This window comes from Papio anubis, chromosome 12, assembly GCF_008728515.1.
Source record: "Papio anubis isolate 15944 chromosome 12, Panubis1.0, whole genome shotgun sequence".
Classification (NCBI taxonomy): domain Eukaryota; kingdom Metazoa; phylum Chordata; class Mammalia; order Primates; family Cercopithecidae; genus Papio; species Papio anubis.
This window is the reverse complement of record NC_044987.1, coordinates 79181669-79208418: the sequence shown is the minus strand read 5'-3', so window position 1 is coordinate 79208418 and position 26750 is coordinate 79181669. Positions and strand designations below refer to the sequence as shown.

General features: G+C 44.7%; 1 protein-coding gene across 13 annotated transcripts in view; it reads right to left on the bottom strand.

The window, feature by feature from the left end:
• Positions 1-26750, bottom strand: part of NAV2 (neuron navigator 2) — a 768631-nt gene that overhangs the window by 229105 nt on the left and 512776 nt on the right. For 11 of the 13 annotated variants that reach the window (XR_002517349.2, XM_021926842.2, XM_021926846.2 and 8 more), the window contains 4 exons: positions 23887-23959; positions 12842-13100; positions 8290-8358; positions 6-166 (listed from right to left, as the gene is read on the bottom strand). Coding sequence is in view for 12 of the 13 variants with exons in the window: in XM_021926842.2 (XP_021782534.2) it covers positions 6-166; positions 8290-8358; positions 12842-13100; positions 23887-23959 (562 nt within the window). In the remaining variant the exon portion in view is untranslated. The remainder of the gene's footprint in view (positions 1-5; positions 167-8289; positions 8359-12841; positions 13101-23886; positions 23960-26750) is intronic. The other 2 variants (XM_021926837.2, XM_021926839.2) reach the window with 1 other exon arrangement.

Sequence of the window (26750 nt, the reverse complement as noted above, 5' to 3'; positions counted from 1 at the left end):
CTCACCTTTCTCGTGGCTGCTTGGCGGTGGGGGCGGGGAGGTGACTGGTTTGGATTTATCATAGTTGTTAAAGCTCTGGCTGCGTCGGTTGTTAGCAGTAGTTGACCCTCCACGTGTTTTGGCCTCACTGCCTGCAGCGGATACCCTCGCGGTAGGACCTGGAAGTCTAAAATGCAAAAGCAACAGGATTATGCATTCAGTCTCAGGAGGGTAACAGTGTGTGGGAAGAAGGAACTGCAACCATGCAGGAGGTAAGATAAACTATCCAAGACATTGTGTGGAGGTTTACCAGTCACAGAATTTGGTGGAACCATTACAAACATGTAGGCAAGTAATGATCCCAGCAAAGTCCAATGGCAAAACGTGAAGTTTTCCTTTGAGCAGAGAGAAAAATTTTGATGAAGAAATATGTTTGTGGATTAAAAACACAAAGTTCAACACGGCAAAACCCCATCTCTGCTAAAAATGCAAAAATTATTCAGGCATGGTGGTGGGCACCTGTAATCCCAACTACTTGGGAAGCTGAGGCAGAAGAATTGCTTGAACCTGGGAGTAAAGTTTGCAGTGAGCTAAGATTGTGCCACTGCACTCCAGCCTGGGTGAAAGAGTGAGACCCTGACTCAAAACAAAACAAAAAAACCAACCAAACAAACAAAAACAAAGTTCACTTTTTTTCCCCCCTCTGAGATAAGCATTTTCACTTTTTAATAGGGTCAAGTCAGTCATTTCTAATTCTATCAAACATGGAACATAAGGCCTCAGAGGATTCTAAACTGATAACCTTGGTGTGCATCTCTTCTGATAGGTATAAAATTGTTTGCCATAATCTGGGGTTGTAAGTATCAAGAAAAGGACAATTTATAATGGTGAGAAGGTGAATTACTACTACTCAGAACCCAATATATTTGCAATGAAAACTTAAGGTTGGTTGGAAACACTTGCCCACAAATACATTTCCCTTTAACGCCTGACGACCTGTCTCCACAGGCATTATTTTGAGGCTGAAGTACAACTTATCTGCACGGTAGATGGAAAACATCACACATTTTTCCTGTAAAACTGGTAGGAATTTGTTAGCCTAAAGACAAACACACAACATTCTCCCTTTAAATAAAACACCTCATTTTGGGTGGCTTGGGAAATAAAGTCACCATCCAGAATGTGTCTAAAGATATTATGGCCCATTCACCAAAGAGTTAATGGTAAGACCCCCTCAAATCAGAATTTTGGTCCAGGGAATTACTAAGCAGGCTGTTTCCAATAATTAAAGTTGAAAGATGAATAAATGATGAAATGTTTAGTTATATCTTTCAGCTGAAATCCACTTAGCTGTGTTTAAAAGCCACTGGAACCTCAACTGACTAGCATTAGATCTAGTGATAAGTCTGAATTTTCAAGCCATAAACTTTCAGCCTTCTCTTTCCATGCAAATCTGTAAGCACCAAAGAAGTCTACAGTCTGGAAGCATTTTAGATATAAGCAGGCAATCACTTTAAACTTTTTCTTGTTGGCTGGGCAAGAAAGATGGTTGTAGAGTAAACAGAGAACATGAGCTGGTGTGAGGGGACTGTAAAATTTATATAGTTAAAAAGAAGCTGGCCCAATTCCCTGACTGGGAGCTGGGAGAGAAAGAAGGGGGTTAGCTCTTCCCCCAACATGTTGCAGTGAGAATTACTTCCCACTGCACTGCAAGGATTTGTCCCTTAGTTAATTTACCCCATCTTGTTTGGAGAGGACATTCACTCCACAAAGACAGACACAGAATGGAGTACAAAATACTAGCAGTGTCAGTGCCTGTGTTTGGGGACCAGATGTGGCTAGCACATCTGGCATAGGAGGTCCAGCAGGGGGATCTTAGTACCTCTTGGTTCTGCTTCCAATGCAAACAATGTTCTGCAAGTCCTTCAAGTCAGTGCTATCTGATTACTCACATCCAATAGAAGAGCTTCTGCAGGTGAAGATCTGGACCTCCCTTGGGCTGGACTTTTTAAACCAGACATAGGCTTCAGGAATCATTATGCCCACAGATAGGCCTAGGAAAGGATTATGGACTTGTTCCAAGATGATGTCACAGCAATGGTATTAAGTGGTGTAGGGGAATGCAAGTCACAGTATTCTACCAAAGTGTGGAATTTGCAAAGGGCAGGGAAGCAAAAAGCAATGAAGAGGGGAAAGATGCATTCCTTTCAGAGTTGCTGGAGAGCCCCCACTGTGCTGACCCTAGGCTGAACCACAGCAGATTTTTAGGACAGGATAGAGGGAAGCAATCAAAGCATAGGATGGGAAAAATACAACCTTGAATCAGGTAGACAGTCTGGTCCTCTGTGAGGCAGCATGGTGTAATGGATAGAATACAGGTTTTTCCATACACAAGACCCTGGAGCAGTCTCATAACTTCTCTGAGATTCATATTCCTTACCTGTAACTTTGGAATAATGATGAATAATGATTTACAGTTATACCCAATAGTTAACAAGTATACCATTGGGTACAGCTGTAAATCTGAAATGGCTTAATGTCTGGCCACCGTATGGTAGTTTCCTTTCTCTTCTTCTCCACTGAACACAGGTTCATGAAGGGATTGGACATTGGCATAAAAGAAACATGCTATGACACAAGAAATAATTGGATAAATCAAGAAGAAAACAGATGAGTCTAGGTTAAAGTATCAGAGAGAACTGGACAAAAATCAATATACAAGAGCCCGAGATGAACATTTTCAAAGAGGCAAGATAGGCTTTGGCAGGCAGGGCTCGTCATTTCCCTAGGAACATTCCAGAAGAGAAACTACTCAATCCAAATATCTGTGGCTGACTGAGATCTTACACTTGGGGTATCTGTGGGCTCCACTCTCTGGAATGAAACATCCCTGGTTTTGGACTAAGACAGTTCTGGGTTTCCCTTGGGTTGTCATGGTGAGATTCTTTTCACTGAGTCAGTGGCTAGCTGCTCTTTTGATGGGAGCAGCACATCGTTCAAATGGCCGCAGCATTGTGCCAAGCCTTCTGGAACATGAAGAAGGAGTTCTTGAGGACTACGAGGACAGCTGACATGGTAAAGGGAGAATGGCTTGCATATAGCCATCAAAAGCCACCACAAAGCTCAAGCCAGCTCTTGTCCACCCCTGACCACTATCGCCTCCACACCTTAGACAGGATGGCTCCCTGAACTTGATCAAATCAGAAAACTGGATGGAGATCATGTACTTTTTCCCACCATTCAGAGAGAATCTATGTTAACTCTGTAGTTTAACACTTAGGTTCTGTTGTAAATGGGCTCAGATCGTTGCTTGCTCCAAAGTAAGCCCCCTCGGTCTGACATTTTCAACAATATTTGGTTCACAAACAAAGGCCGTAATGACTGTGTGGCAGGTGGGAAGAAAGAAAAAAAAGCTAAGCCTGGACTCACCCAGGAGGGAACCAAAACATCTCTTGGGATGATGAGCCCATCCACAAACTGAACTAATTCAGACTGAACTTACAAGTACTGGAGTTCAAGGGCAGGATTTCAAAGCCAAAGGTGACCACGAGAACCTGAGATACTTACAAGTACTGGAGTTCAAGGGCAGGATTTCAAAGCCAAAGGTGACCATGAGAACCTGAGATACCCGAGCAAACCTGGGAGGCCACTGGACTTTCTACAAACTGAAAGAGGCAGAGCTAGAATGCTCAATCTTACCGAGATCTCAAAGGGCTTGTCGACCCCAGCTGACATCTAGATTACACATGTATTGATAAAATACGTGACGTTCAGAAGGTATTCAGAGAAGGAAATGAAAATCTCGGAGGTTGGTGAGATGATCAGGAAAGCTAGTGCATAGAAGACCCCAGAGCAAGTCCAGCATGCTGAATGGGAGATGGGAAAGCAGGGGGCAGAGCATGCCACTCCAAAGGAAAGCCTGTAGAAAGTACAGGGGAAAGAAAGCGCTGGTGTGTGCTGGGACTTGGGGGACAGAGTGGGAGGAAATGAGGCTAGAGAAGCAAGCAGGGCAGGGCAGGGAAGACCTTGTATGCTACACTATGGAGCTTGGACTTTGTCCTGCCCTCCAGGGGTATGGTGTTAATTAAGAAGGCTAAGAGCACAGGTAGAGTTGAAAAGCAGAGTATCTTCTTGTTTACCAGTGGCGCAGACCTGAGGCCTCTGGGTAACATTTTGAAATTCATTATTGTTAACATCCTTGTGTATCATGGGAATGTCTATCAACCTCCAGTCTGGAAGCATCTGCCATCTGGAGCATTAGAATACCTGTTTGCTGAAGAGCTAGGTCTTGGCGCCTGTGGAACAGCTGCAGGTATCACAACAGATGCTGCCTGCTGCCTCACTGAGGCAGTGTGGCAAGAGGGGAGCGTGGCAGGTCAATCTTGTGTCCCCTACAGCACAAGAAAGTCCCAATAGCTCCTTCTCAAGAGGAACTTGACCTCTCCTAATCACTGTATGTCCAAACACAGTTACAAATAACAGAGAACACAGACGGGTTCTTTGAAATATATACATGTTGGGTTTTTAAAATATTAAGCTTAAAGGAAGTGGTGTAAGAGGTGGGGGAACAATCCTGCTGTTGTTAGAGCCATGGTCAATTTCTCCAACTTGTGCAGAGCCAATTAAGCAGGGCAGTAAAACCGTCATTCCCAGCACATAACCTACGAGTGCATCCCGGCTCCTCTGCTCCACGTGATGTACGTGCTGATGGCAAAAAGCAGTTCTTCCCCTCAAAACCACTTCAAAGGCTGGAGGCAGAGGATGGCCCCTCCCGGGAAGGATGGCAGCTTGTGTGCACATGCCGGGGTTTGGGGAGTGGGGGGGCACGGTCATAATCAGAGATGCTTTTTGCCAGGCAAGATGATTAAATACTAAATCTCTCTCATTTCCATGGCATCTGCTTTTCAGTTCAGCAGCTGGGCAGAGAGGACCAAACTGCTAACCCCACTGCCTCTTTTCCACAAGATAGTTGCACACAGATCAATTCTGCGGGACTTTCTAGAGGCATTCTGGTTGCCTTCCCTGGCCCAGATGAACCCAACACTACCAAACTTGAACTGATTATATGTCAGGAACAAGGAATGAATTTATTAATTAATTTATAATTATTAATAAAATGACTTTATTTAAGCCTCATAACGCTGTGAGCAAGGCAAGACTACCCCATTTGGCCAATAAGGAAACCTAGGCTCATAGAGATCAAATCGTTTGCCCAGGTAACACCATCAGCAAGTGGTAAGGATGGGCCTTCGCTTAGGTTTAACCGCACCTCATAGCCACTATGTTCCTCTGCCTCCTGCAGGTAAAATAAGTCTCCCTGGTCTCACCAGGGAGGCCGGGGGGGGGGGCAATAAGAGTGGTCAAAGGCAGAAGTCCATGGAGAGCTTTCACCCTCATATCGATTCCCTCCATATGCCCCTTCCCCACATCCAGATTCAAAGGTGAGGCTTCCCATTCTTCTCAATACCCCTAGTGCCCATCAAAGTGTTGGGCTCTGGCAGGTGTTCCATCAATGCTTGGTCTCCAACAAAAGACCTGTTTCCAGAGCTCCAGGGGAGGTGGCCTACTCTGCCAGAAGGAGTAGGACTGCTTCTTTTGGCAACCAAACTCTACTGCTGCGCTTTGTGGCGCTTGATCAGCTAAAATTCTTCACAGGATCCTGCTTAAGGCTGGGGGTGGGGAAAGGGGAGTATGGAGAAGGTAAGGAAGAACCTCTGAACGCTTCATTTGAAACAAAGAAGCATCCCTTCGTTGGCCTCAGCAGAGACGAAAACGTATCTGAAAGAAACTCTAAGTGGGGGATATGACACTAAGGGAAAGTCAGATCTTGGCTTAGGGTAAACCCAGAAGCACTGTGCCCAGCCCAGCTCAGGACAGGGTTGACACGCCCTCATCTTCCAGTGCTTCCTCTCTTCCCACTGCCTCCTTCCATCATCTGGGACTGATAACAAATCATTCACGGGATGGGCATGTGCTTCCAATTAGATATTTCCCCAGCTAGCTCCTGTTTTCTTTATCTTGCAGGACTGAGCACATCGTGGGAACAGGCACTAAATTTCAGGTTTCCTCCCAGCTCATCCCTCCCCTTTCCTTTCCTATGTATGTGCATTTGTGTGACATTCAAATTAACTGAGAAAGGACGAGTTTGCCAGAGCAGTGGGTGTCCGCTCTGACTTGGGCCTGGTGTTGTCAGGGAAAGCAGCCACTTTCTGCATGGCTACCAGAAGCGGTGACAAACTTAGGTTCCCTACTGTCGCCTCCACTGAGTCTAGGTAACACGCTGACTTGCTCTATGGAGAAGCACAGTGCCATGCGGTTTCTCCCTCGCCAGCCAGGCAGAGCCTGACCTGGTTGTCCCCAAGTGTACGCACTTTAGAAAACCAAACTCTAGGCTTGGCAGCTCAGCAGCTCACACCTGTAATCCCAGCACCCTGGGAGGCCAAGGCAGGAGGATTGCTTGAGCCCGTTAGTTGGAGAGCAGCCTGGGTAACACTGAGAGACCCCACCTCCCACCTATACAAAAAAAAAAAAAAAAAGTAGCTAGGTGTGGAGGCATGTGCCTATAGTCCTAGCTATGTGGGAGGATTGCTTGAGCCCAGGAAGTCAAGGCTGCAGCGAGCCATGATAGCGCCACTGCACTCCAGCCTGGGCAACAGAGTGAGTGAGACCCTGTCTTAAAAAAAAAAAAAAGCAAACTCTCGCTAAGGAAAGGCACCTAGAGGCTAATACACTGGGGCAGCAAGTGAGCAGTTATTCAGTACGTATTTGAGAGAAATGAAGACAGATATGAATATGGATTTCTCTTTACCCTTAAATAAGAATTCAATGAAAAATAAATATGTCAGCCGGGTGCGGTGGCTCATGCCTGTAATCCCAGCACTTTGGGAGGCCGAGGTGGGTAGATCATGAGGTCAGGAGATCAAGACCATCCTGGCTAACACGGTGAAACCCTGTCTCTACTAAAAATACAAAAAATTAGCCGGGTGTGATGGTGGGTGCCTATAGTCCCAGCTACTCCGGAGGCTGAGGCAGAAGAATGGCGTGAACCCAGGAGGCGGAGCTTGCAGTGAGCCGAAATCGCACCACTGCACTCCAGCCTGGGTGACAGAGCAAGACTCCATCTCAAAAAATAAATAAATAAATAAATAAATAAATAAATAAATAAATAAATAAATACCAGTCATAATAAGGAGGAGATTCTACCCCAGCAGCAATTTCTGTTAGGATGCCACAAGTACAGTGTGAGAGAAAAAGCCAAGAGTAGTGGTTGAAACACAAGATTTTAAAAAGCAGCCTCAACAACCACAGAGATACCAGAATTGAAGCGGGGGCGGGAGAAGCGGGGGAAGAGAGTGTAGCACTGTGGTTATAGTGAGGGTTCTGAGTTAGACCACTTGTGTTCAAATCCTGGTTCGTCCATTTTTATGTGTGTGGCCTTGGGCACGATGACTTAACTTTCTAAATTTTAGTTTCCTCATCTGTGAAATGGGGATAATAATATGACCTACCTCATGAAGCCTGGCATGAGGATGATATAAGATGACGCATTTGAATTAGTGCATTCAATAAATGTTAGCTGTTGATACCTTTAAAATAACAGTAGAAGCAATGATGCAATGTGATGTAACTGGCTTTTCCCATACCACAGGATGGGTCCTTCTAGGAGGCAGCAGACAGGTTAAAGTCTGAATTAAGAGAACTAGCTCGTGAGCAAGGATATTTTTTATTTTCAGGGAACTGAGGCGGTCTCCATGGCACCTAAGAGCATCCAGAAACAAAAATGAGACATAGCTGCCTTGCTGTTTTGTCTCCTCTGCCCAATATGGATTCATGCTCAGGTCTTTATAACTCAAGAGAAAACCAAACCCACATTAGTAATTTTAACAACAACACAAAGCACAACACACATAAATGAGATGCAGGTGAGGTGGGATTAGGGCCAGGACAAAGCAGGGAGCAAACTCATCATAAAACCACTATAAAAACTATGTAGAAACTCACCTTTACCTAAATCAGAATGGATTCTGATGACAAAGCAGTCAAAGCCAAAAGTCAAGAAAATGTGAAACGTCATGTACACCTCAATCTCACTTGCACTCTGTCACTCCCCCCGCACACACTTGCAACAATCCCATGGCCACTTTCAAAGCTCTGCACCATGGGACCATTAGCCAAAGCACGTTTAGTTTTCTTGAACTGCAAACATGAAACGGGGAGAGGACCAAAGGGAAACTCAGCCAGAGCAGAGGGAACAATGGAACAGTGGGTTGGGATTAAACCATGCTTTGCAGGACACAGAGAAAGTCTAACCTAGAGATCTTTTTCTGACCCAGAGTGAAGCGGATGATTTTGCTTTGAGATGAGTCCTTGGATGATGCACTGCATGATAGGAAAGAAAAAAGTAGAAGAGCTGAGTGAGGAGAGAGAAGATACATTAGACACACAAATCCAAAGAGTCTTCTGACAATGGGGATGTTGCTGTTTCTTTCCCCCTGCTCACTGTTTTCTATGACACGCAGCTTTATTTCTAGGTCTCATTTTACTGATTTGATAGATTTCCAATGTGAAGAAACTGCTGTTAAGATTATCTAAGAATGCTTGTGTGTATGCATCCATGTGTGTGTTTCTTTAAACATCAAATGTCTTTCTTAAGGCCTTATTCTCAAAATACGGGGTCCTTGACAAGTAAACCAACTTTATGCCTTTCTAAAGTATTGAGATGTTTCTATTTCACATGCTTGTTCTACTGGGGTGTTTTTCAGATGAATGTCCTCAGGATCCCATAAAGGTGACCCAAAACAAGGGCATAGATGTTTGCAAATCTATACCCAGATGTTGCTGATCTTGGAAATTTTTGCTTTTAATGCTATAGAAATGACCGTTTAATGCTTGTTAATCTCACTAAATTCTGTTTTTCTTGTACTACAAATTGGTAGACATGAAGAATTTTAGTTAGGCTTTATAAAAGAAAAAGTTAAACTTATTTACTGCCTTATGAAAGAAATATTTATCTTTCTTGCATCCATACATCCTATACCACATTCAGAAAAGGATCTGAGGTAAGAAATAATTTATTGGTTTTACTAGTCTTAGGCAGTGAAGAGACAGAGGAGAATAGAGAAAAATATCAAGTCATTTTCTGGGTTATTCCTTAACAACTGAATACTGATTATCTGTGTAGACACAGGTGGAGAAAAAAAGCAATTCCTGGAGACTATGCTCCCCTCCTGGACTCTAGACTGGGGGGAATTTCACAGGCTGAAATGTGGATTAAGTTCTTGGCCACCATGTCAGTTGTGAGATGAGCTAAGGTGAGGAGGCAAAGTGAGCCTCTATGAGGCTGTCATGGAGGATTTGCTCTGATTCCTTCATGCCAGTGGAGCAAACAAATTCTCAGATTTTCTTTGCCAACTTCCATAGCTCCTTTACTAGCAAACCTCACGGAAAGTTGTCCAAGCTTTAGTATTTGCTACCCCCCAGGGGTGCTGAAACTAGGTAGCTTCAAAATTGTTTTTAGGCAGAGTTCTAACGGAAAAAACAAAACAAACCTGGCATGTGGGGGGTTTGCATCAACATTTGACATTCATAATCAAGGGTCCAAACCACTACCCTTGGAATTTTGGTTATCAAATACAGAATCTGGAGACCGAGACACTGATGTAATTTTATCATTCTTAAATTTATAGCCAGAGTGTTAGCATGGGATAGCATATCCCTAGACCTTGAGAACAAGATTATCCTTTGGAAATAAAATTAGAAAGTATCAGGATATAGTGAATAAAACCAGCCTTCTGGCTGGGCGTGGTGGCTCACGCCTGTAATCCGAGCACTTTGGGAGGCCAAGACGGGCGGATCACGAGGTCAGGAGATCGAGACCATCCTGGTTAACATGGTGAAACCCCATTTCTACTAAAAATACAAAAAAATTAGCTGGGCATGGTGGCAGGCGCCTGTAGTCCCAGCTACTCGGGAGGCGGAGGCAGGAGAATGGCGAGAACCCGGGAGGTGGAGCTTGCAGTGAGCCGAGATCGTACCACTGCACTCCAGCCTGGGAGACAGAGCGAGACTCCGTCTCAAAAAAAAAAAAAAAACCAGCCTTCTGCAGAAGTAACCCAACCTGGGCAAGATGAAGGGGTAAGAACATACAGCAACTCCAAAGCCCAGTCCATGTCACCACTGTAGGTGGTGGGCCATTATGTCAGGACACTTTGTGGCTGGAATAAATGAATGTAAAAACCTGACTCGAGTAAGTTTGGCTCTTTTTTAGGTAAAGCACTCGTTAGTAGTAGGATGTCTTGGTGTACTAGGAGATGGGTGCTCTGACTGGAATATCTGGTTATTTTAAGAAAACAAATGCCTACCATGGAAATGGATGCCTCCGGCTAGCAAAGCTCAGTGGCATAAACCAGTATTTCCCAATGCATGTTCCTTGGAACCCTATGCAGTGAGATGCTCTATAAAATAAGAAGAGTGCTGTGGCCAAGTTTGTAGAATGCTCCTTTCTGTGTCACCGCCTGTCTGAACATTCATAATGCATACCTGCTCTCCCCGGCTTCCTCATCTCAAAGAATAATACCACCACTTACTTTACTTAACTTTTCAAACCAGGAATCTAGGCTTTATCTGTGATTCCTCTCTTTCCGTCACTCCAGAGAGTTAATCTGTTTGCATGCCTCTTGGTTCAACTGCCTAAGGATTCAGAATTGGTCCATCTCCATTTCTGCTTCTATTACCTTGACCCAACTTATCTATAGGATTGCAAAGTCCCCTCAACTGGGGTCCTTCCTTCCATTCTTGCTCCTCCACAATCTCATTCTCCAAAGAGGAGCAAAGGTGGATTTTTTGACCTGCCAATCAGATCAAGTCTTCCTACTACTTTAAGACTTTCCCATGGCTTCCTGTCACCCTTAGAATGGAGTCCAAACCCTATCCAGTTTAACTGGTACTCTATGATGGGGCCGGAGTACCACAGCAATGCACAACTCCAGGGACCACAGGTCACACTGTCATCCACATAAATGGTAGCGGCCCTCTCTCCTTCCAAACCACCTTATCACTGGTCCCTCTCCTCCCCTACTAAGCTGTAATAACCTTGTTTATGCTCTTCCAACATACCAAGCTTACCATTCATGTGCTGAGAGAGACCTTTCTACCAACCAAACCTAAATTAGCAACCCAGCCCCTCTGAATCCCATCGTCTTATTATAATACTCACCACTATCTGATAGCTTCCTTCCCTGTTCATGTGCTTGTTTGCCTGCCTCCTCCAGCAGCATAGGAGAGCAGGCACCTTGGCAATCTCATTCATTCTTGACTCCCAAGTGCCTAGAACCGTGTCTGGCACATGGGAGGCTTAATACCAATTAAATAAACAAAGGCATATTGGCAGGTTCAAGGATCTGAGTAGACCTACAATGACAGCCATATAACAATTTAACCCAAATTATCTCCCAATATTCCCCCCCCCCCCACAGAACTCATCTCCTGCAATATGACCCAAGTTAACATCCCAGGGAATAAGCACTTGGCAGAATGCAGTCTGGGAAATGACGCCCTGATCATTTAAATCATCCATATCCATCAGGGAAGCTCTGACTGGGAGTGACTCCCACTCAGGCAGTTCTCCAGGGAAAGGGTTCGGCAACTGGCTGCTAGGCTGTCTGTTCCTCATTGCTAGTCCAGGCATCTCTCCCACCCCACAAATTTCCATAATGCAAACTGGATATAATTAGATAATTAATTACGGGGCCTGATTTACATTACACCCATCACTGCTGGTTTTAACACCATCACAATTGGGAAATAGCACTTCTCATGGGGAAAAAAGAAGGCTGTAACTGTCTATAAGGCAGCAGCTGTGTTTGAGCAGCTTTGTGCTCTGCCTAACTACAATGGGTAATAAAAGGTACATCAAGGTGTGTGAGAAGCCTTATGATTATTAATGCTGGTGCTTTGGGGGAATGAAAAGGAAAGGCCATTACACTTCAGCACACACTGGATGAAATCAAGCAATCAATCTGATCAGTGACATTTAGGGCTTATAGCTGAAGTCTTGTGGCTTAAAAGAAAACAGTATGAACTTTTCTGTAGAACTTGACCTCGAGTCAAGAACTCTGTAGTTTCTAAAGTCTTCCTTTTTTTACTGCCATTAAGACAAAAGTTTTACAAAGTGATGTTATTTCCATTGTAGCACAGTAGATGGTAACTACAGTGACAATTGGCTTGTACCTGGTGAGTATGACTGGTAAACGTCAGTCCCCCTGGGAACAAAATCCAGGCCCTAACCCTGCCGATCACTCCTGCATTGTGGGACTCTCCTCATGGCAGTTCAACACAACAGTCACATTTAATGGTAATTGCTCCCATTAGGCAATGCTGCCCCGCTCAGGGATGGCTGCCTCCTTCCCTTGCCACCTTTCTTCAGTGCCCTCTATATTTCTGTTCTGGCAAAGCAGAGGCATCCACTGGAATAGAACTTTTACCTCCACTAAGTAAAACTACTCTCATGTATAACACTGAACATTCAGCTTGTAGGCAGACACACAAAAGGGGTTTGAAGTCTATTTTAGGGGCTGTTTATTGCCTACAAGCATGTGTGTAATAGGCCAGAGTAATAGCAGGAGCAGCTAATTAGCTTTGGCTGCTGGCAATTCTGACCTATAAAAGTATACATCTCCGCCAGACACAAGAAGGGCTCCCCACTGTATCCATTTCAAGGCCATGCTAATTTCCCACTAACCACCAGTAGCTCTCAGCATTGAAGAAGCACAGATGAAAAACCCATACAGGATAGCCTAGAGACTGGTTGGTGTGGAGGAAGATGCCTGAGAAACAGAACCATCAGTTGGCAAGGAGCCCCCACCTGGACTGCATTTCAGCTTGTGCTTTTGACTGCTGATGTGGCGCTGGCTGGTGAGGCTGGCACAGGGCTTGGGGAGCGGCTGGCACCTGCTGCTGAGGGGTGCCAGCCTGGCACTGGGAGGGGGCCCCGGCCACCTGGGACACGGCGGGCGGCAGAGGTGAGGAGAGGTGCTGCTTCTGGGGCTGCTGCTGCTGCTGCTTGTATCGGGAGAGGCTGAAGAAGAGGCCTAGAATGGCCTTGAGGTTTCCATTCCTGATCTCTGCAAGACAATAAAGAGACTCTGGTCAGATGGGGAGCTCTTCTTCCTGTTCAACGGGCTGTTTCAGCCTGCACGTGAGTTTGATTTCTTTAGGATATGACAGGCTTCCTGAACACTTCATTGGTATCACAGTCAATTAAAATCAGCCTATACCACAAATAAATTAGCTTATTCTCGCCATTAGAATTAGAGTGGATACAGGAGGCAAGTTGCAACTAGATGTCTGGTAGGTGCCAAGAGGAAATTCTCAGTAAGGACTCGCTGAAAAAGCAAGCGTCTCGAGCAAGACTGTGCTTGTTCTACAGGCAGGGGATGGAGGAACTCTGGCACTGGGGGAAGCTCATGGGTCTTCACAGTGCACTTGGCTTCTGCCAAGTCCATGTTCTAAGCTTCAAGCCACAATGAGTGTGCCAAGTGGCTGCTGTCCCACTCCATGATCTGCGTGCTCTGCTTTCCCCAGTCGTTCTACTCTCAAATATGTGGCTCTGTGTCCCTCATCTGCTGAACAAATAACTCTAATTTGGGGTGGGTATAGGACAGGCTAGAAGGACTTGCTTCCATAATGGACTCATACAAAATATTCCCTACATTAAAAGAAATTAGAACAGAGTGGGAATAAATGTTTGTTTTTATTCCAGACAGTATTTTTCAACGTTAAAATACATTTGCCTCAAGGCATGCATAAAGAGTTGCAGAGGAGAATAAAATATTTATTCACAGGCAAAGGCCATGGCTCACGAGGGGCTTCTCCTTGGGAGATCCCTCCTTTCTATGCAGTTAACACTAGATGCAGATGGCCAGAGTCTGAGCAGACCCTAAGAGTGAAGTTCGGGGGCCACTGAGCATGAGGGACAGAGGAGAAGGAACCTTGGGGGCAAACATACTCAGCACTCTCTGCTTTCCTATCACTCTAGAATGGGTTTTTCTTAACTGGCAAGGGGGGAAAGACAGATGTGAAGCAAGAAAGCTTCAAAAGCCTTGTTAGAAGGGTAGGTAATGTACACTTACAGGTTAGCCCCGGGCTGGGAAAGAGGCTGCTAGTGAAGGAACAAGAGTTTCCTCCAAGGCTTAGTTGAGGGGCAGAAAGTATGAATGGAGTCCTTTCAGAAGCAAGCTCCATTCCATGCAGAAGAGGAAGTGTGCCCTGCCAGTGCCTTGGCCTGACGTGATCTGCTGATTAGGTCAGGCTGAATTACTTCCTCTTGGAGCATCCCATTCTCCAGGCTCTGAAGAAACTGACAATGCAAACTTCTAGAATCCAGCCTTCACACCCTACTCTGGGAGCTAGCAGATTCTATCACAGGACAAAGCAGACAGGAGCACAGCATTTGGAAAACCTAAGCCATGAGTTCCAATCTGTATTCTTATCACTTGCTAGTTGTGCAACCCCAGGCAAGTCACTTAATCTCTCTGGGCCTCAGTAGAAAGGCAATACGGACACCACTTTGCCCCATTGCACAAGGTTGTTTTGCAGAACAAATGGGAGTATTTAGGCAAAAGCACACTTTAAACAGTGAAGTCCTTCACTCGTCTTGGTTATTATATGACTATAACCCCAGAATCCTGAATGAGAGTCTCATACAGTTCCAGCTTCATACCTTATAAATGACAGTTTTTACTATGGTGACCTTTTAATCTATTGTGTTAACCATGATTCTTTTGAGAATGGAAGTCAGGGAGTGGGGAGCTCTTAATTATACCAGACCACAGTTGGTAGCCAGGACTGATGTGGCAAGTCAGGATGCAAAGTCACTGCGTATAAACCACTCTGTGTGATGTGTTAAGCAGAGAAACGCCCAAGGGGTGGGCCAGCCCTTCAGTCTCTTTTGGTAATTCAGCTTTAATCCTTCAGCCATGCTTCCTTCTCCACACTAAGGAAACCAAAGGAGAGGCACACACCTGTAGCATGTTCTACTTCTGATTCCAAATGTTCTCAGTGGTACATGAGAATCACAGAGTGTGAGGCTTGGATGAAATAATTCAGCTAGCTACTCACTTTACTTATGGGAAAACAAAGGCCCACAAGGTGAAGTGACATATCTATAGTCACCCAACTGGGCAGTGACAAGAGCTAGGGACAGAATCAAGGTAAGCCAAGCAAGGGCTGACACACAAGTTAGTGCCTATTAAGTTAAGAAAACAATTTCCCCTCAAAACTGAATTCACTGAAGGGAGAAAGTACTGTTAATTACAGGGATAGATGAAATCTATGTAAGATTTATTTTTAGTGTCTTTTACAGTTATCAAGTCATACAGTTTATAACAATAAGAGCTATTATTAACCAGTGTGTATCAGGCTAAGCTCTTTATGTGCATGATCTCATTTAATCCTTACAACATGGGAAGTGAGTAGGATTATCCCTCTTTCACATAAGGGGAAACAGAAGCTCAGAAAGGTTTTATGACTTGTCCAAGGTAATAAACACTGGAGCTGGGATTTGAATCTAGGTTTTCTGACTCAGGGTCCAGTTTTCTAACACTGTGTAACTTGGCTTACTTGTATAGCCATCCTGTTTTATTTATTAAGCTAGCTGGTAGGCATTTGAGTATTCTTTCTTTTTCTGGGATGTCAAATATTCCATGATGCATTTTTTTTTTTTTTTTTTTTGAGACGGAGTCTCGCACTGTGTCACCCAGGCTGGAGTGCAGTGGCGCGATCTCGGCTCACTGCAAGCTCCGCCTCCCAGGTTCAGGCCATTCTCCTGCCTCAGCTTCCGAGTAGCTGGGACTACAGGCGCCCACCACCACGCCCGGCTAGTTTTTTATATTTTTAGTAGAGACGGGGTTTTACCATGTTAGCCAGGATGGTCTCGATCTCCTGACCTCGTGATCCGCCCGCCTCGGCCTCCCAAAGTGCTGGGATTACAGGCTTGAGCCGCCGCGCCCGGCCGCATTTTTTTTTTTTTTAACCACACCAAGAAAAAACAAGAGGAGAGGAACTAACAATTCAGCGTACCCAGAGGATCGGGGTCATCCACTGCAAAAAGTAGGCATGTTCACATCAGCACCCTCCATAACCTACCAGCCCAATCCCAGTGCAGACAAACAGAGCCAGTCCTGTTGTATTCTCTACCTACCATGGTCATTTAGTCGTTTACTGATCAGAATGGCCGTTGTTCCCTAAAACATTTTTTTTCATTTGTCAGAGACTATAGTGTTGCTCCAATAAATATACTTCCTCTTAGGAGGCAGCATTTTTATAACAAAGATCTCTCATTTTTTGGAGCCAGAAAAACTTGTGGTTAAATCTCTACACTCCATTATTTATACACTTTGAGATTTTACAGGATTCAATCTCTCTGAGCCCCGGTTTTCTTCTTTAAAATGAGCATATGTCCTACTGTACCTTTCCTGTAGGATTGTTATGAGAATTAATTGAAGATTAAATGAGAAAATGAGGCCGGGCACGGTGGTTCACTCCTGTAATCCCAGCACTTTGGGAGGCTTAGGCAGGCAGATCACAAGGTCAAGAGATCGAGATCAGCCCGGCTAACATGGTGAAACCCCGACTCTACTAAAAATACAAAAAATTAGCCAGGTATGGTGGTGGGCACCTATAGTCCCAGATACTCGGGAGGCTGAGGCAGGAGAATCACTTGAACCCGGGAGGCGGAGGTTGCAGTGAGCCGAGACTGCGACACAGCACTCCAGCCTGGGTGACAGAGCAAGACTCCATCTCAAAATAAATAAATAACAAATAAAATAAAATAAACAATAAATGAGAAAATGAGTGCACCTAGGATACTGCCCAACTCTGTACTTCCCTTTTTGGCTGAGAAAATGTGGCCATTCTACCTGTAGCCTCCTCAGAACCCACTACAGAGCTCTTCACCCAAAGGAAGCCTGAGAAGTGGTCCATTCTCTCTGCTCATCCCTGTATGCCACAGTCACTGGTGACCAGAAAGGAAAATCACGAATGATCTAACATTAGAGAAAATGCAATGGTAATCTTTCTGGTTTTTAAAACAGTTTTACTGAGGTGTAATTTCATAAAATTAAGTGAACAATTTAATGATATTTAGTACATTTAGCAAATTCTAGATTTAGAAAGTATTTCTATCATCCTAAAAAGACTCCTTGTGCTCATTTACAATCAATCCCCAAACCCACTCCCAGGCAACCACTGATCTGCTTTCTGTTTCGACAGATTTGCCTTTTCTGGATATTTCACATAAATAGAATCATGCAATACAGATGGTCCCCAACTTGCGATGGTTTTACTTACAATTTTTCACCTTCACCATAGTGTGAAAGCAACAGACATTCAGTGGAAACTGTACTTCAAGTACCCATACATCCATTCTGTTTTTCACTTTCAGTACAGTATTCAATAAATTACATAAGATATTCAACACCTTATTATAAAATAGGCTGTGTGTTAGGTGATTTTGCCCAACTATAGGCTAATGTAAGTGTTCAAGTGTTCTGAGCACATTTAAGGTAGGCTAGGCTGAGCTATGATGTTCAGTAGGTTAGATGTATTAAATGCACTTATTTTCAACTTATGGTGGGTTTATCAGGGTAAGTTGAGGAGCATCTGTATATAGTTTTTTGCATCTGGTTTTGTTTGTTTGTTTGTTTTGAGACAGAGTCTCACTTTGTCGTCCAGGCTGCAGTGCAGTGGCGTGATCCCAGCTCACTGCAACTTCTGCCTTCCGGGTTCAAGTGATTCTCCTGCATCAGCCTCCCAAGTAGCTGGGATTATAGGTGCATGCCACCACACCTGGCTAATTTTGTGTTTTTAGTAGAGATGGAGTTTCACCACATTGGCCAGGCTGGTCTTGAACTCCTGACCTCAGGTGATCCACCCACCTCGGCCTTCCAAAGTGCTGGCGTGAGTCATCGCGCCGGGCCTGCATCTGGCTTCTTTTACTTAACATAATGTTTTAAGGTTCATCCACGTTAGAGCATTTGTCAGTTTTTATATTCCCATCATATAGATACACCATATTTTGTTTATCCATTCACCAATTGATGGACATTATAACTGTTTAATTTTCTTTTCTGATTACAAAAACTCAAGAGAGCTGAATGTGCTGACAGCCACACAGTTTCTACCTTGGGTGGTCTATAACAGACAGTATCCAAAATAGCTAGAATTATATTCTTTCCATATTTCCAAATGGTATTTGTCTGTTCCACGAGCCTTGGTAAGCCAGTTCCACAGGAAGCCTAAAAAAAACCCCAAAGCCCCACAAGAATGTTTCCCTCATGACATTCCCCAAGGCTTTGGAAAAGGAGTTACTATTTTGTGTCTGATTAACCTCGCCCTCTGGACTTCTAGAGAAGGAAAAACATGTAGATTTAGAGAGAACTGACTTGCCCAAGGAGACACTAGCCAGTTGTGGCAAAACCCAAACTGGAGCCCTGTTCTTTCTCTTCCTGTGGCCACTCTTGTGGCAACAGAAAAGCAAATTGCATAGGCCATATTCTCATATTCCAATTTCTATTTGCATTAGTATTGCCTTGACTCCACTTTCTTTGGGTTCTGACTAATCGCTTTCTTCCCATTGGCTGGTCCTAATCTGCATAGATGCTGTGGGTAATGCCAGGAATGAAGAGTAAGATAAATAGGAGTTATTTTCTTTCAACATTTTTAAAGAGAAATTTCAGGCTTGGTTTACAATGGCACAAGCGCTGAAATAATCTAATACAAAGAAACCTGCTTTGTAGGGTATAAGGGATGAAAAGCAAAGTGGGGGCTGTGCAGACCACAGAGCTGCAGAACTCTTATTCAATTCCCTTGAGCCACAGTTGTGTGAGGTGCACCCAGCTGATTAAGGACTGTGGAGCCTGCAGCATTGTCCCTGCAGTTGGGCCAGCTGTATAACTGGTATCTACCACTTAACTTGCCCCTCCACTCGTCAGCCCTCTGTGTTCTTGCTGCTCTCCAAGTCTGCCAATGACTCTACCCATAGGAGAAGTGGGATGAGAGGGTGGGAGCAGAGCCTATGGTGCCCCTTCTGCTAAGAAACAGAAACTGAAAGTCCCAGTCAATGCCATACTCAGGTAATATAGGTAGGAGGAAATGGAAACATTCCACCTGCTGCTTTCACCCTACAGGTCCAGAAAGACCTCCTGCTTTCTAGCTTGGGATGAGAGGAGGAGCCAACTCAGTACCTAGATCTCTGGTCCTCAGGGCAGCAAACCCAGGACTGAGCTAATCAAATCAGCAACTGGTTTCACTTCAAAGCATACACTCCTTCACCTGGAAGGATGTTCCTACTTTTGTGTATACAATGTCTGCAAGGTTTCCCCCCATCATATTAATATTACCTATGCCTGATCTTCTGTTCAGGTTTCCTTTCACCTTCCTTTTCTGTCTGGCAAATGCCTATTCATCCCAAGAAATCTGGGGGGAATCATCACCACTTCTGTGTAGCCCCACTGAGAGCCCCAGGAAAAGGTGATTTGCCTTTCTTTGGTTACCACTGGATCCTGTGCTTACCACTAACACAGCTCTCTTTTATTAATTGGAATCAAGGTTAGTTTAATATGACTGACTTGATTACGGATGTACCCCAGTGCCTAGCACTGGGCCTGGCATACAGGATGTGCCCAGGAAACATTTGCTGAACTAGATAGAATATGCCTTACTCCCCAACCTCCGCTTCTCCATTGCAGGAGGATGGGCTCAGGGCCAGATAGCACAAACCCCAGGTGTTCTCAAAACGGCCAGAGATAAAGGCCATCCTTCCTCACAGGGGCAGGTTTACAGATGGCTGTGACAGGTGGTGTGTCTTGGGGAAGGGTTGGTGGAGGATCTTGAACATCACCCCAGGGCAAAGGGAGGCCCAAGCTCACAGGACTCTGGCACATCTCCAAGAGCAAATAGATCGGTTCAATCTTCAGGAAAACTGATGGGGCAGGGAGGTCTAGTCCAGGGAAGTTCCCCAAACCAGCAGCACCTCCATGGGGCTCACTTGGGCCTGCAGCCTCTGCCCCCAAGCATCCGCTGTCTGTGCCCTAGAACAAAGGCTCCCTGTGGCTCTCTAGCAGGCGGGTCGAGGCAGGCCTGAGCTGCTGAAATGCTTTGAGGACAGGTGCATACACCCTCCTGAATGCAAACCCAGCTTTAGACTGGGCAAGGGTGGAGATGTATCTATGAGGCCTTCCAACTGCTGATGTTTTTTTCATCAGAGAAGGAGCCTCAGGGCACTCAGTCATCTTCAAAAGGAAAACAAAAAGCATTAAATCCACATTACTTTTTAATACACCACACTGCTTTGCTAGTAGTTACGCAGGTGGATAGAAACATACGCAGTAATGTGCATTAGCACACATCAGGCCTTTGAATCAGCAGATGTGGGTAGTTTAGCCACTGCTGATCTTGTGGCTCTCCTTTTTTTTTTTTTTTTTACTGTGTAGCTTAATCTCTTTGGGCCTTGGTTTGCTCATCCGTATGATGGGGATAATACTAATACTGACCCCATAAGGTTGCTGGGGATACTAAATAAGATATAAATATGCACAGCATTTAGCTCAGCGACTGACATGTGATAAGTTCTCAATAAATCTATTCCTGTAATTTAACATGATGTCAAATGAGATATTGCCTGTACCCTGAAATTGTGAATAAGGCCAAATTTGAGGATTAAAGGCTCTAAGTACCCTTGCTTGTTGTAAGTTTGAGAATGTGGCAGACGTTGGGGCCACTTTCCCAAAGGAATGCAGCAGTTCACACTTTTACCACTAATATCTTCATCACTCCCCAACCTCCAAAAAATATAAGAAGATCTAGATGACAGAATGTCATTTTGGGGAGACAATGTATGATGATCATGGAGAAAGGATATTTTCCCCCCCTCACCAAGGAGGCAAGGTAGCAGAGTCCTTGGGCCCCTTGAAGTCAAGGGAGTGGTAGCTCTGAGGATCGCTCAAAGTGGGGGTGCTGGCAAGAAGGAGGGTCCTGGCATTCCAGTCCCAAATTGGACATCCGCTTAGAAAAGACTTGGCTTATCTGCCTCTTGGCCACCTGAGTGGGGAAAAGAACCGGAGAGAGACTGTCTGGTGGGGGACTGCTGCCAGGTGACAGGAGGCCTTGCAATTCCACCCACTGCAAGTGGAAAATGGAGCCCACACGTTCCTCCTAGTCCTATGGTAGGTATTGGAGGGATCATAAGACTGAGGTAAAAGATCTGGCCAAGTCTCACAGAAGACCACCAGTGCCCTGGGAGCTACATGGGAGTGAGTCCTGGTCAGAAGGGCCTGCTGAGACTACCAGCTGAGACAGTGGCAGTGATGTATACTGAGGTCAGCACCTTCCCCAGCAGCAGAACTCTGCTTCCTCTGTGCTGCCTCAATTCTGGAGGCTCAGACTCAAGAACATGGGAAGGGGAAAGGAGAGAAAGTCAAGTCAGCATGCTCCCAACTCTCTTCAAACTCCTAAAGCCATTTGTACTGGAAGGAATGAGGGTAAAGAGCTTTGAGTAGAGTCTTGAAGTTTGAGACTGAAGTTTAAAATGAGATTGAAGTTTAAAAATGACCATGACTGAGTCATAAATATGGGCATCAAGTAATTGTGATAACTTGAAGATGACTAAAGAGCTATACATTATGGCCAAAATATCATTAAGTGAGTCTTGACGCAGCAGGAAGGATGGGGATTCAACACAGCACAGTTAAGGCAGTTACTGAAATACCATAAAACTCCTTCATGGTTATACCATGATGGCTTGATACTACTGGCTACGGTATGCTCTTCCCATGCTCAGAGCCTCCAAGGGTCATCCCGATGTTAAAAAGGGGCAGACGGATGAGTATCTCTCTGCATGACGTGCCTCCATGGGCTATAACATTTTCTGAAACCATGTTCCAGGTAACCAAGAGTTTAAACCTCATTTCTTTTACCTTTACAAGGCATACCTAGATTTTATCCACCTGCTCTCCCAGAAGATGCCATGATCATGAACTCTGAAATCACACAGAACTGGGTGCAAATCCTGGCTCTGCCACTCTCTAGCTACATGCTTCAGGGATGTCACTCATAACCTCTTTAAGCCAAAGTTTCTTCATCTATAAACTGAGGCTGTCATAAACTCCAACTTTAGTTGTGAGAACTGAAGCCAATACAGATAAAAACCTTCAAAGCATAGTTGGTACTTGTTCATTCAACAAATACTTATTGCATAGATTCTCTATGCCTTGGGGTACAGAGAGGATGGGGCAGACGGGGAAAACAAATGAGGCAGAAGTCAGGACAATGGGAAGATAGCTGAGTGGCCAGGGGTCACTCCCAGCCAGGCAGGATGAAGCAGGCCTGCAGAGTCTGCATACCCAAGAGGCCCTGCTGCCACTTGCTGCCAAGCACACCTTATAAAAGTCCCTGCTTGTGCTCTGCTGGAGGACACAGGCCTGTGCCAGGAGTTTAATCACTCCCAGAAACTAGGAGGAGCATGCCCTGCCACCTACCAGCCAGCATAAGAACTCCGTACCAGGAGGAAATCATGTGCTCCTCTGAATGGGAATTTGCATCTGCCTACTCCCAGCAAACCCCCGCCCCACAGCAAAGCATATTCCACATGTCAGCCAGCCCTGATCTTATCCCCATGGATGAGGGTCCGTACCCCAGGGCTGGGGAATCCTCTGGAACGAGGACTGACCACACGACGACTGCTTCTGTGACCTCTGGAAGCAGTGTGTCCGTGCCTGACTGGGAACAGGTCCAGCACATCAGAGTTCCTACAGTTCATCAATTGGGAATTCCTACAGTCCCAATGAGACACAACACACCCACCAGGCACTAATCATGGCCATTTATACTGCCCACCCCTAATACCAGAAGAGACTACCACTCGGAAACGCAGCCAGGAAAACCAAGCTTTCACCGTGTAGCAGAGCAAAGGCAAGGAACAGGTCCCAGACGGAATCCATCATGCCTGCAAACTTACCTGCTCCATTTGGCTGTTTCCTTTCTCATTGTTCTCCTCTGCCCCACCCTGACCACCAGAGTCCATGCTAACAGGCATCCTTTCAAAAAGCAGTCTCACTAGGGAAAGGCGCTATTGTCTGAAGCCCAAACTGCTTTACCTGTTCTGGGAAAACTGGAGGCAGGTGCAGCCTAATGAGCTTGGGAGGATGCCTGGGCCTATGGCAGCTCTGAGCTGGCAGCTGCTTGTATTTACAAACAGGAGAGCGCGTGAAAGTTTCAGGCTGAGATGTTGTCTGAGGTGGCTGAGAATTCAAACCAGCCATCTCCAGACCAATAACTAATTTAATAGCAAAACGCTGGTGAACTAATGTGCTAATTAGTCACCAAATTTAAGTTCATTAAAAACTAATCACGATGTAAAAATATAGCGTTGCATTAATAAATCACATGCATTTTATAAGAGCAAGAAAAAGTGCTGCTTCCTCTAATAAAAGTTAGAGATAAGGATTAAGCATTTCTCCCTGGGAACTGTACAGCTGAAATATGTTCTGTGGTGAAGCATGCTCTCTCCCATAGATAAGGCCTGACTTGACAGTTAACTGAATTACTAGACAGGTGAATCAAACCAGGATTGTTTAAGCAAATCTTTCTCAAATAGGATGGCTTTCCCTTCACTACCCTCTCAGGGTCTTGCAGAGGCAGCTGGTATGGTTGAATCTACCTTCTTGGAGTGAGTCTTTGGTGAGTAATAATGTTGGCATCCTCAAGTCTAGGCAACCGTTGAGGAACCTAAAGGAAAACAAAACCAGAGGAGCCCACCAACATCCCTTGTCTTAATTGTGTTAATATCATTCATAAGTAACAGGTGGGCATTTCTAATTATGAGGCAGCTTCATGACAAGCGCTCTGACTCACCTTCTGCAGACAGCCCCTGGATGTTTATTCCCTTAGCTGCCAGGAAATTCAAGCAGGCATCTATGTTTTCAATCTAGGGGGGAAAAACAACAATATACATTTAATAAATGTTCACGCTCTCCAGAGCCATCTCTTATTAGGAACAATGGGAAAACAGAATGCTGTAAAAACGGCCGATGGATGAATGAACGCAAGATAGGACTCTTTGTCTATACTTGCACAGGAAAAGTTTACCTAATATCCCAACCACATAGTGCCAAAAGTCGAGGCCTTGCATTGCTCACAGCTGCCAAAAATAACCAGGGCAGAATGGGAGCTCTCATCTTGGTCACTGCCACCACCAGTGCAATCCTGAAAACTAGAGCAGTTGCCAGAAAAATGGAGGTGGGGAAAAGGTTAGTGGACACACCCATCTACCAGCAGCTGGGAGAAATTGCCAGCCACCAAAGAGGCAGGCAGTCAAACGTACAAACAGTGAATGGGAGTTTTAGCAGGAATCTGGGTAGCATTTACACACAAAATTTTCCAGATGGGAGGCATTGCAGATGACTGGGGACGGCTGTGACCTCCTGAACCCCTCTGTCTTTTGTGCTTTCTGTGACAAGAAGGGACCCGCCAGAATCTGTGAGATCTCCCAGGTTTGCCAGGGCTGACGCCACAGCCAAGGGCAAGCCAGTGTCCAGCCTTCCCAAAAGAACAATTAGGTCATTCCCAACAGGCTAATTTGACTTCAGTTGTCAGGGCTAATTATTTTTTGGTTTAAAGGAAAATGTTCTGGCTTGATTAATGTCAATGGGTACCATAAGTAAAAGAAATTTCTTTAGACTTAGCACAGAGATCTTTAAATTTCACACAATTTGCATTTAACAATGGGGACCCCACTCATTCCCCTCCACCATCACCCCACCCCTCATTACTTCCCAGGTTCCATCAACATTCCTATGAACTCAAATCAGTACTTAACCCATGGAATTTATTTTGAACTAATAAATGATAGCCTTCCACAGTATACATGTGACCCTTCCTGTTTCTTCAACCCCAAGCAATTTCCCAATGCTCCTTCATAGCCACAGAAAATGTAAAGTGTCTACATTTAAGAGCTCTAATTTGAGTAGAGTCTAGCTCCAAGGCAGTCTTCCTGAAGATCACATCCACCCGCCTACTGACATTTGGCATTTTATGACTTATCTACTCCCAGTCTTTACATCTTCCAAGGACTTTAAATTAAGCTATGGGACACCTGAATAAAACTGCTCCCGTATTATAGACTCTACTCGACCCTGAGCTTGAAGTTACTCCATCCTTGCATTTTTAGCACAGGTTCCCATCTCCTTTCCAACCTCCATCTTACACTTCAAGGGTCCTCATCTGGAAGACATTTTCTCATCTCTAGAAAAAGGTGCAGAATGCAACTTGCTGCGAACTAAATGTTGATGCTATGCGTTATGCCTGCCATCATTGCAGAAAGTCCTTTCTCATATACATGGAGGAAAGGTAAGCTTTATTTTCATCTTTCCTGTCCCCTGTCCAGCCCCAGGGATGACCACTTTTGATGGTGTTGGTTTTAGCAAGTATTACGTGATGGAGAAAGTGAGGTAAGAAGGTCAGATTTCTGACCAAGATTACACAGGTCAATGTCAATGGCAGAGCTGGGTGAGAAATCAGGAGGTCCTCCTCCCTGTCATACACAGGAGCCTGCATTTACATAAATGCAGACAACCAGGTGCTATTGGCTTAGAGGGAATAGGGGAGGGGAAAGTAAAGGAAAGACTGGCTGGGAGTACCCCGAGTGTGATGTCTTGGAGCAATCTGCTCTCATTTGTAAGTGTAATAACAGTTGTGCCTCTGAATGCCACTTCACCATACCATGAAACCCTGCTTTTGAGAAAAAATGTTAATTATCAGTGCTTATTTCTACTGTTGTACACAGTGGTAATATACCAAATCCACTCAAAAGGATTTGTTGCCCCCTAAAAGAGACACTAGTATTTAAATCATAATAAAATTATAAAATCCCTCTTCTACTGCTTGCCTTTTCCTATCATTCTCTCCCAGTCCTTTTATATAATATCTTGCACATGGCTAGTAAGTGAGGCTTTGGCAATTTTGTTCCCATGGAAAGTGAGAAAAAGAAAAAGCTCACCATCCCTGAATCTCTAATTGCAAATTCAAAAATAGTACACTTGATATTTATCCTGGAAAGTGTCATGGAGGTGGGCTGATGAGGTAGGTTAAGTTTTTTCAGCAATAGTCCAGCAATATGGCACTGAATAAAAAAATAAAGACAACTGCCAACATATTCAAGAAAAGCACTGTTCTACTACAACACTATTTCTACAGAGCTCACATTCCAAGAAGCATAAAGTACATTACTTATATTTATGGAACATTCAACACATACAGCATCATTTAAAGTACATGATAGTGTCTGTTTGCAAGGCTAGCCTTGATACATTTCAATTCAGCCATCTGCTGGACTTTCTTTTAATGTCCGATGCTATTAAAAGGATAATTATAAATAAGTTACCCGAATACTTCTTCTTTGTTAACTTTTTAAAGTCCTGTCATTTTTTTCACAGAATTTTATAATTTTGATCAGTAGCTCTCCACTGGCTAGGGATGGAGGGTGGAGGTGAAGGACCAATTTGTCAACAACTGGCAGCATTTGGGGCTGTCACAAGGGGGGCAGGGTACTATTAGCATCTTATGGATAAAGGCCAAGATGTTGCTAAACATACTACAATGCACAGGACAGCTTCTCACAACAAAGAACTGTCCAGTCCAAAATGTCAACAGTGCTGAGATTGAGAGGCCCTGAGTTGCAGGATTCTTTCAAGCATTCATTCAGTCAACATTGTTGTGTA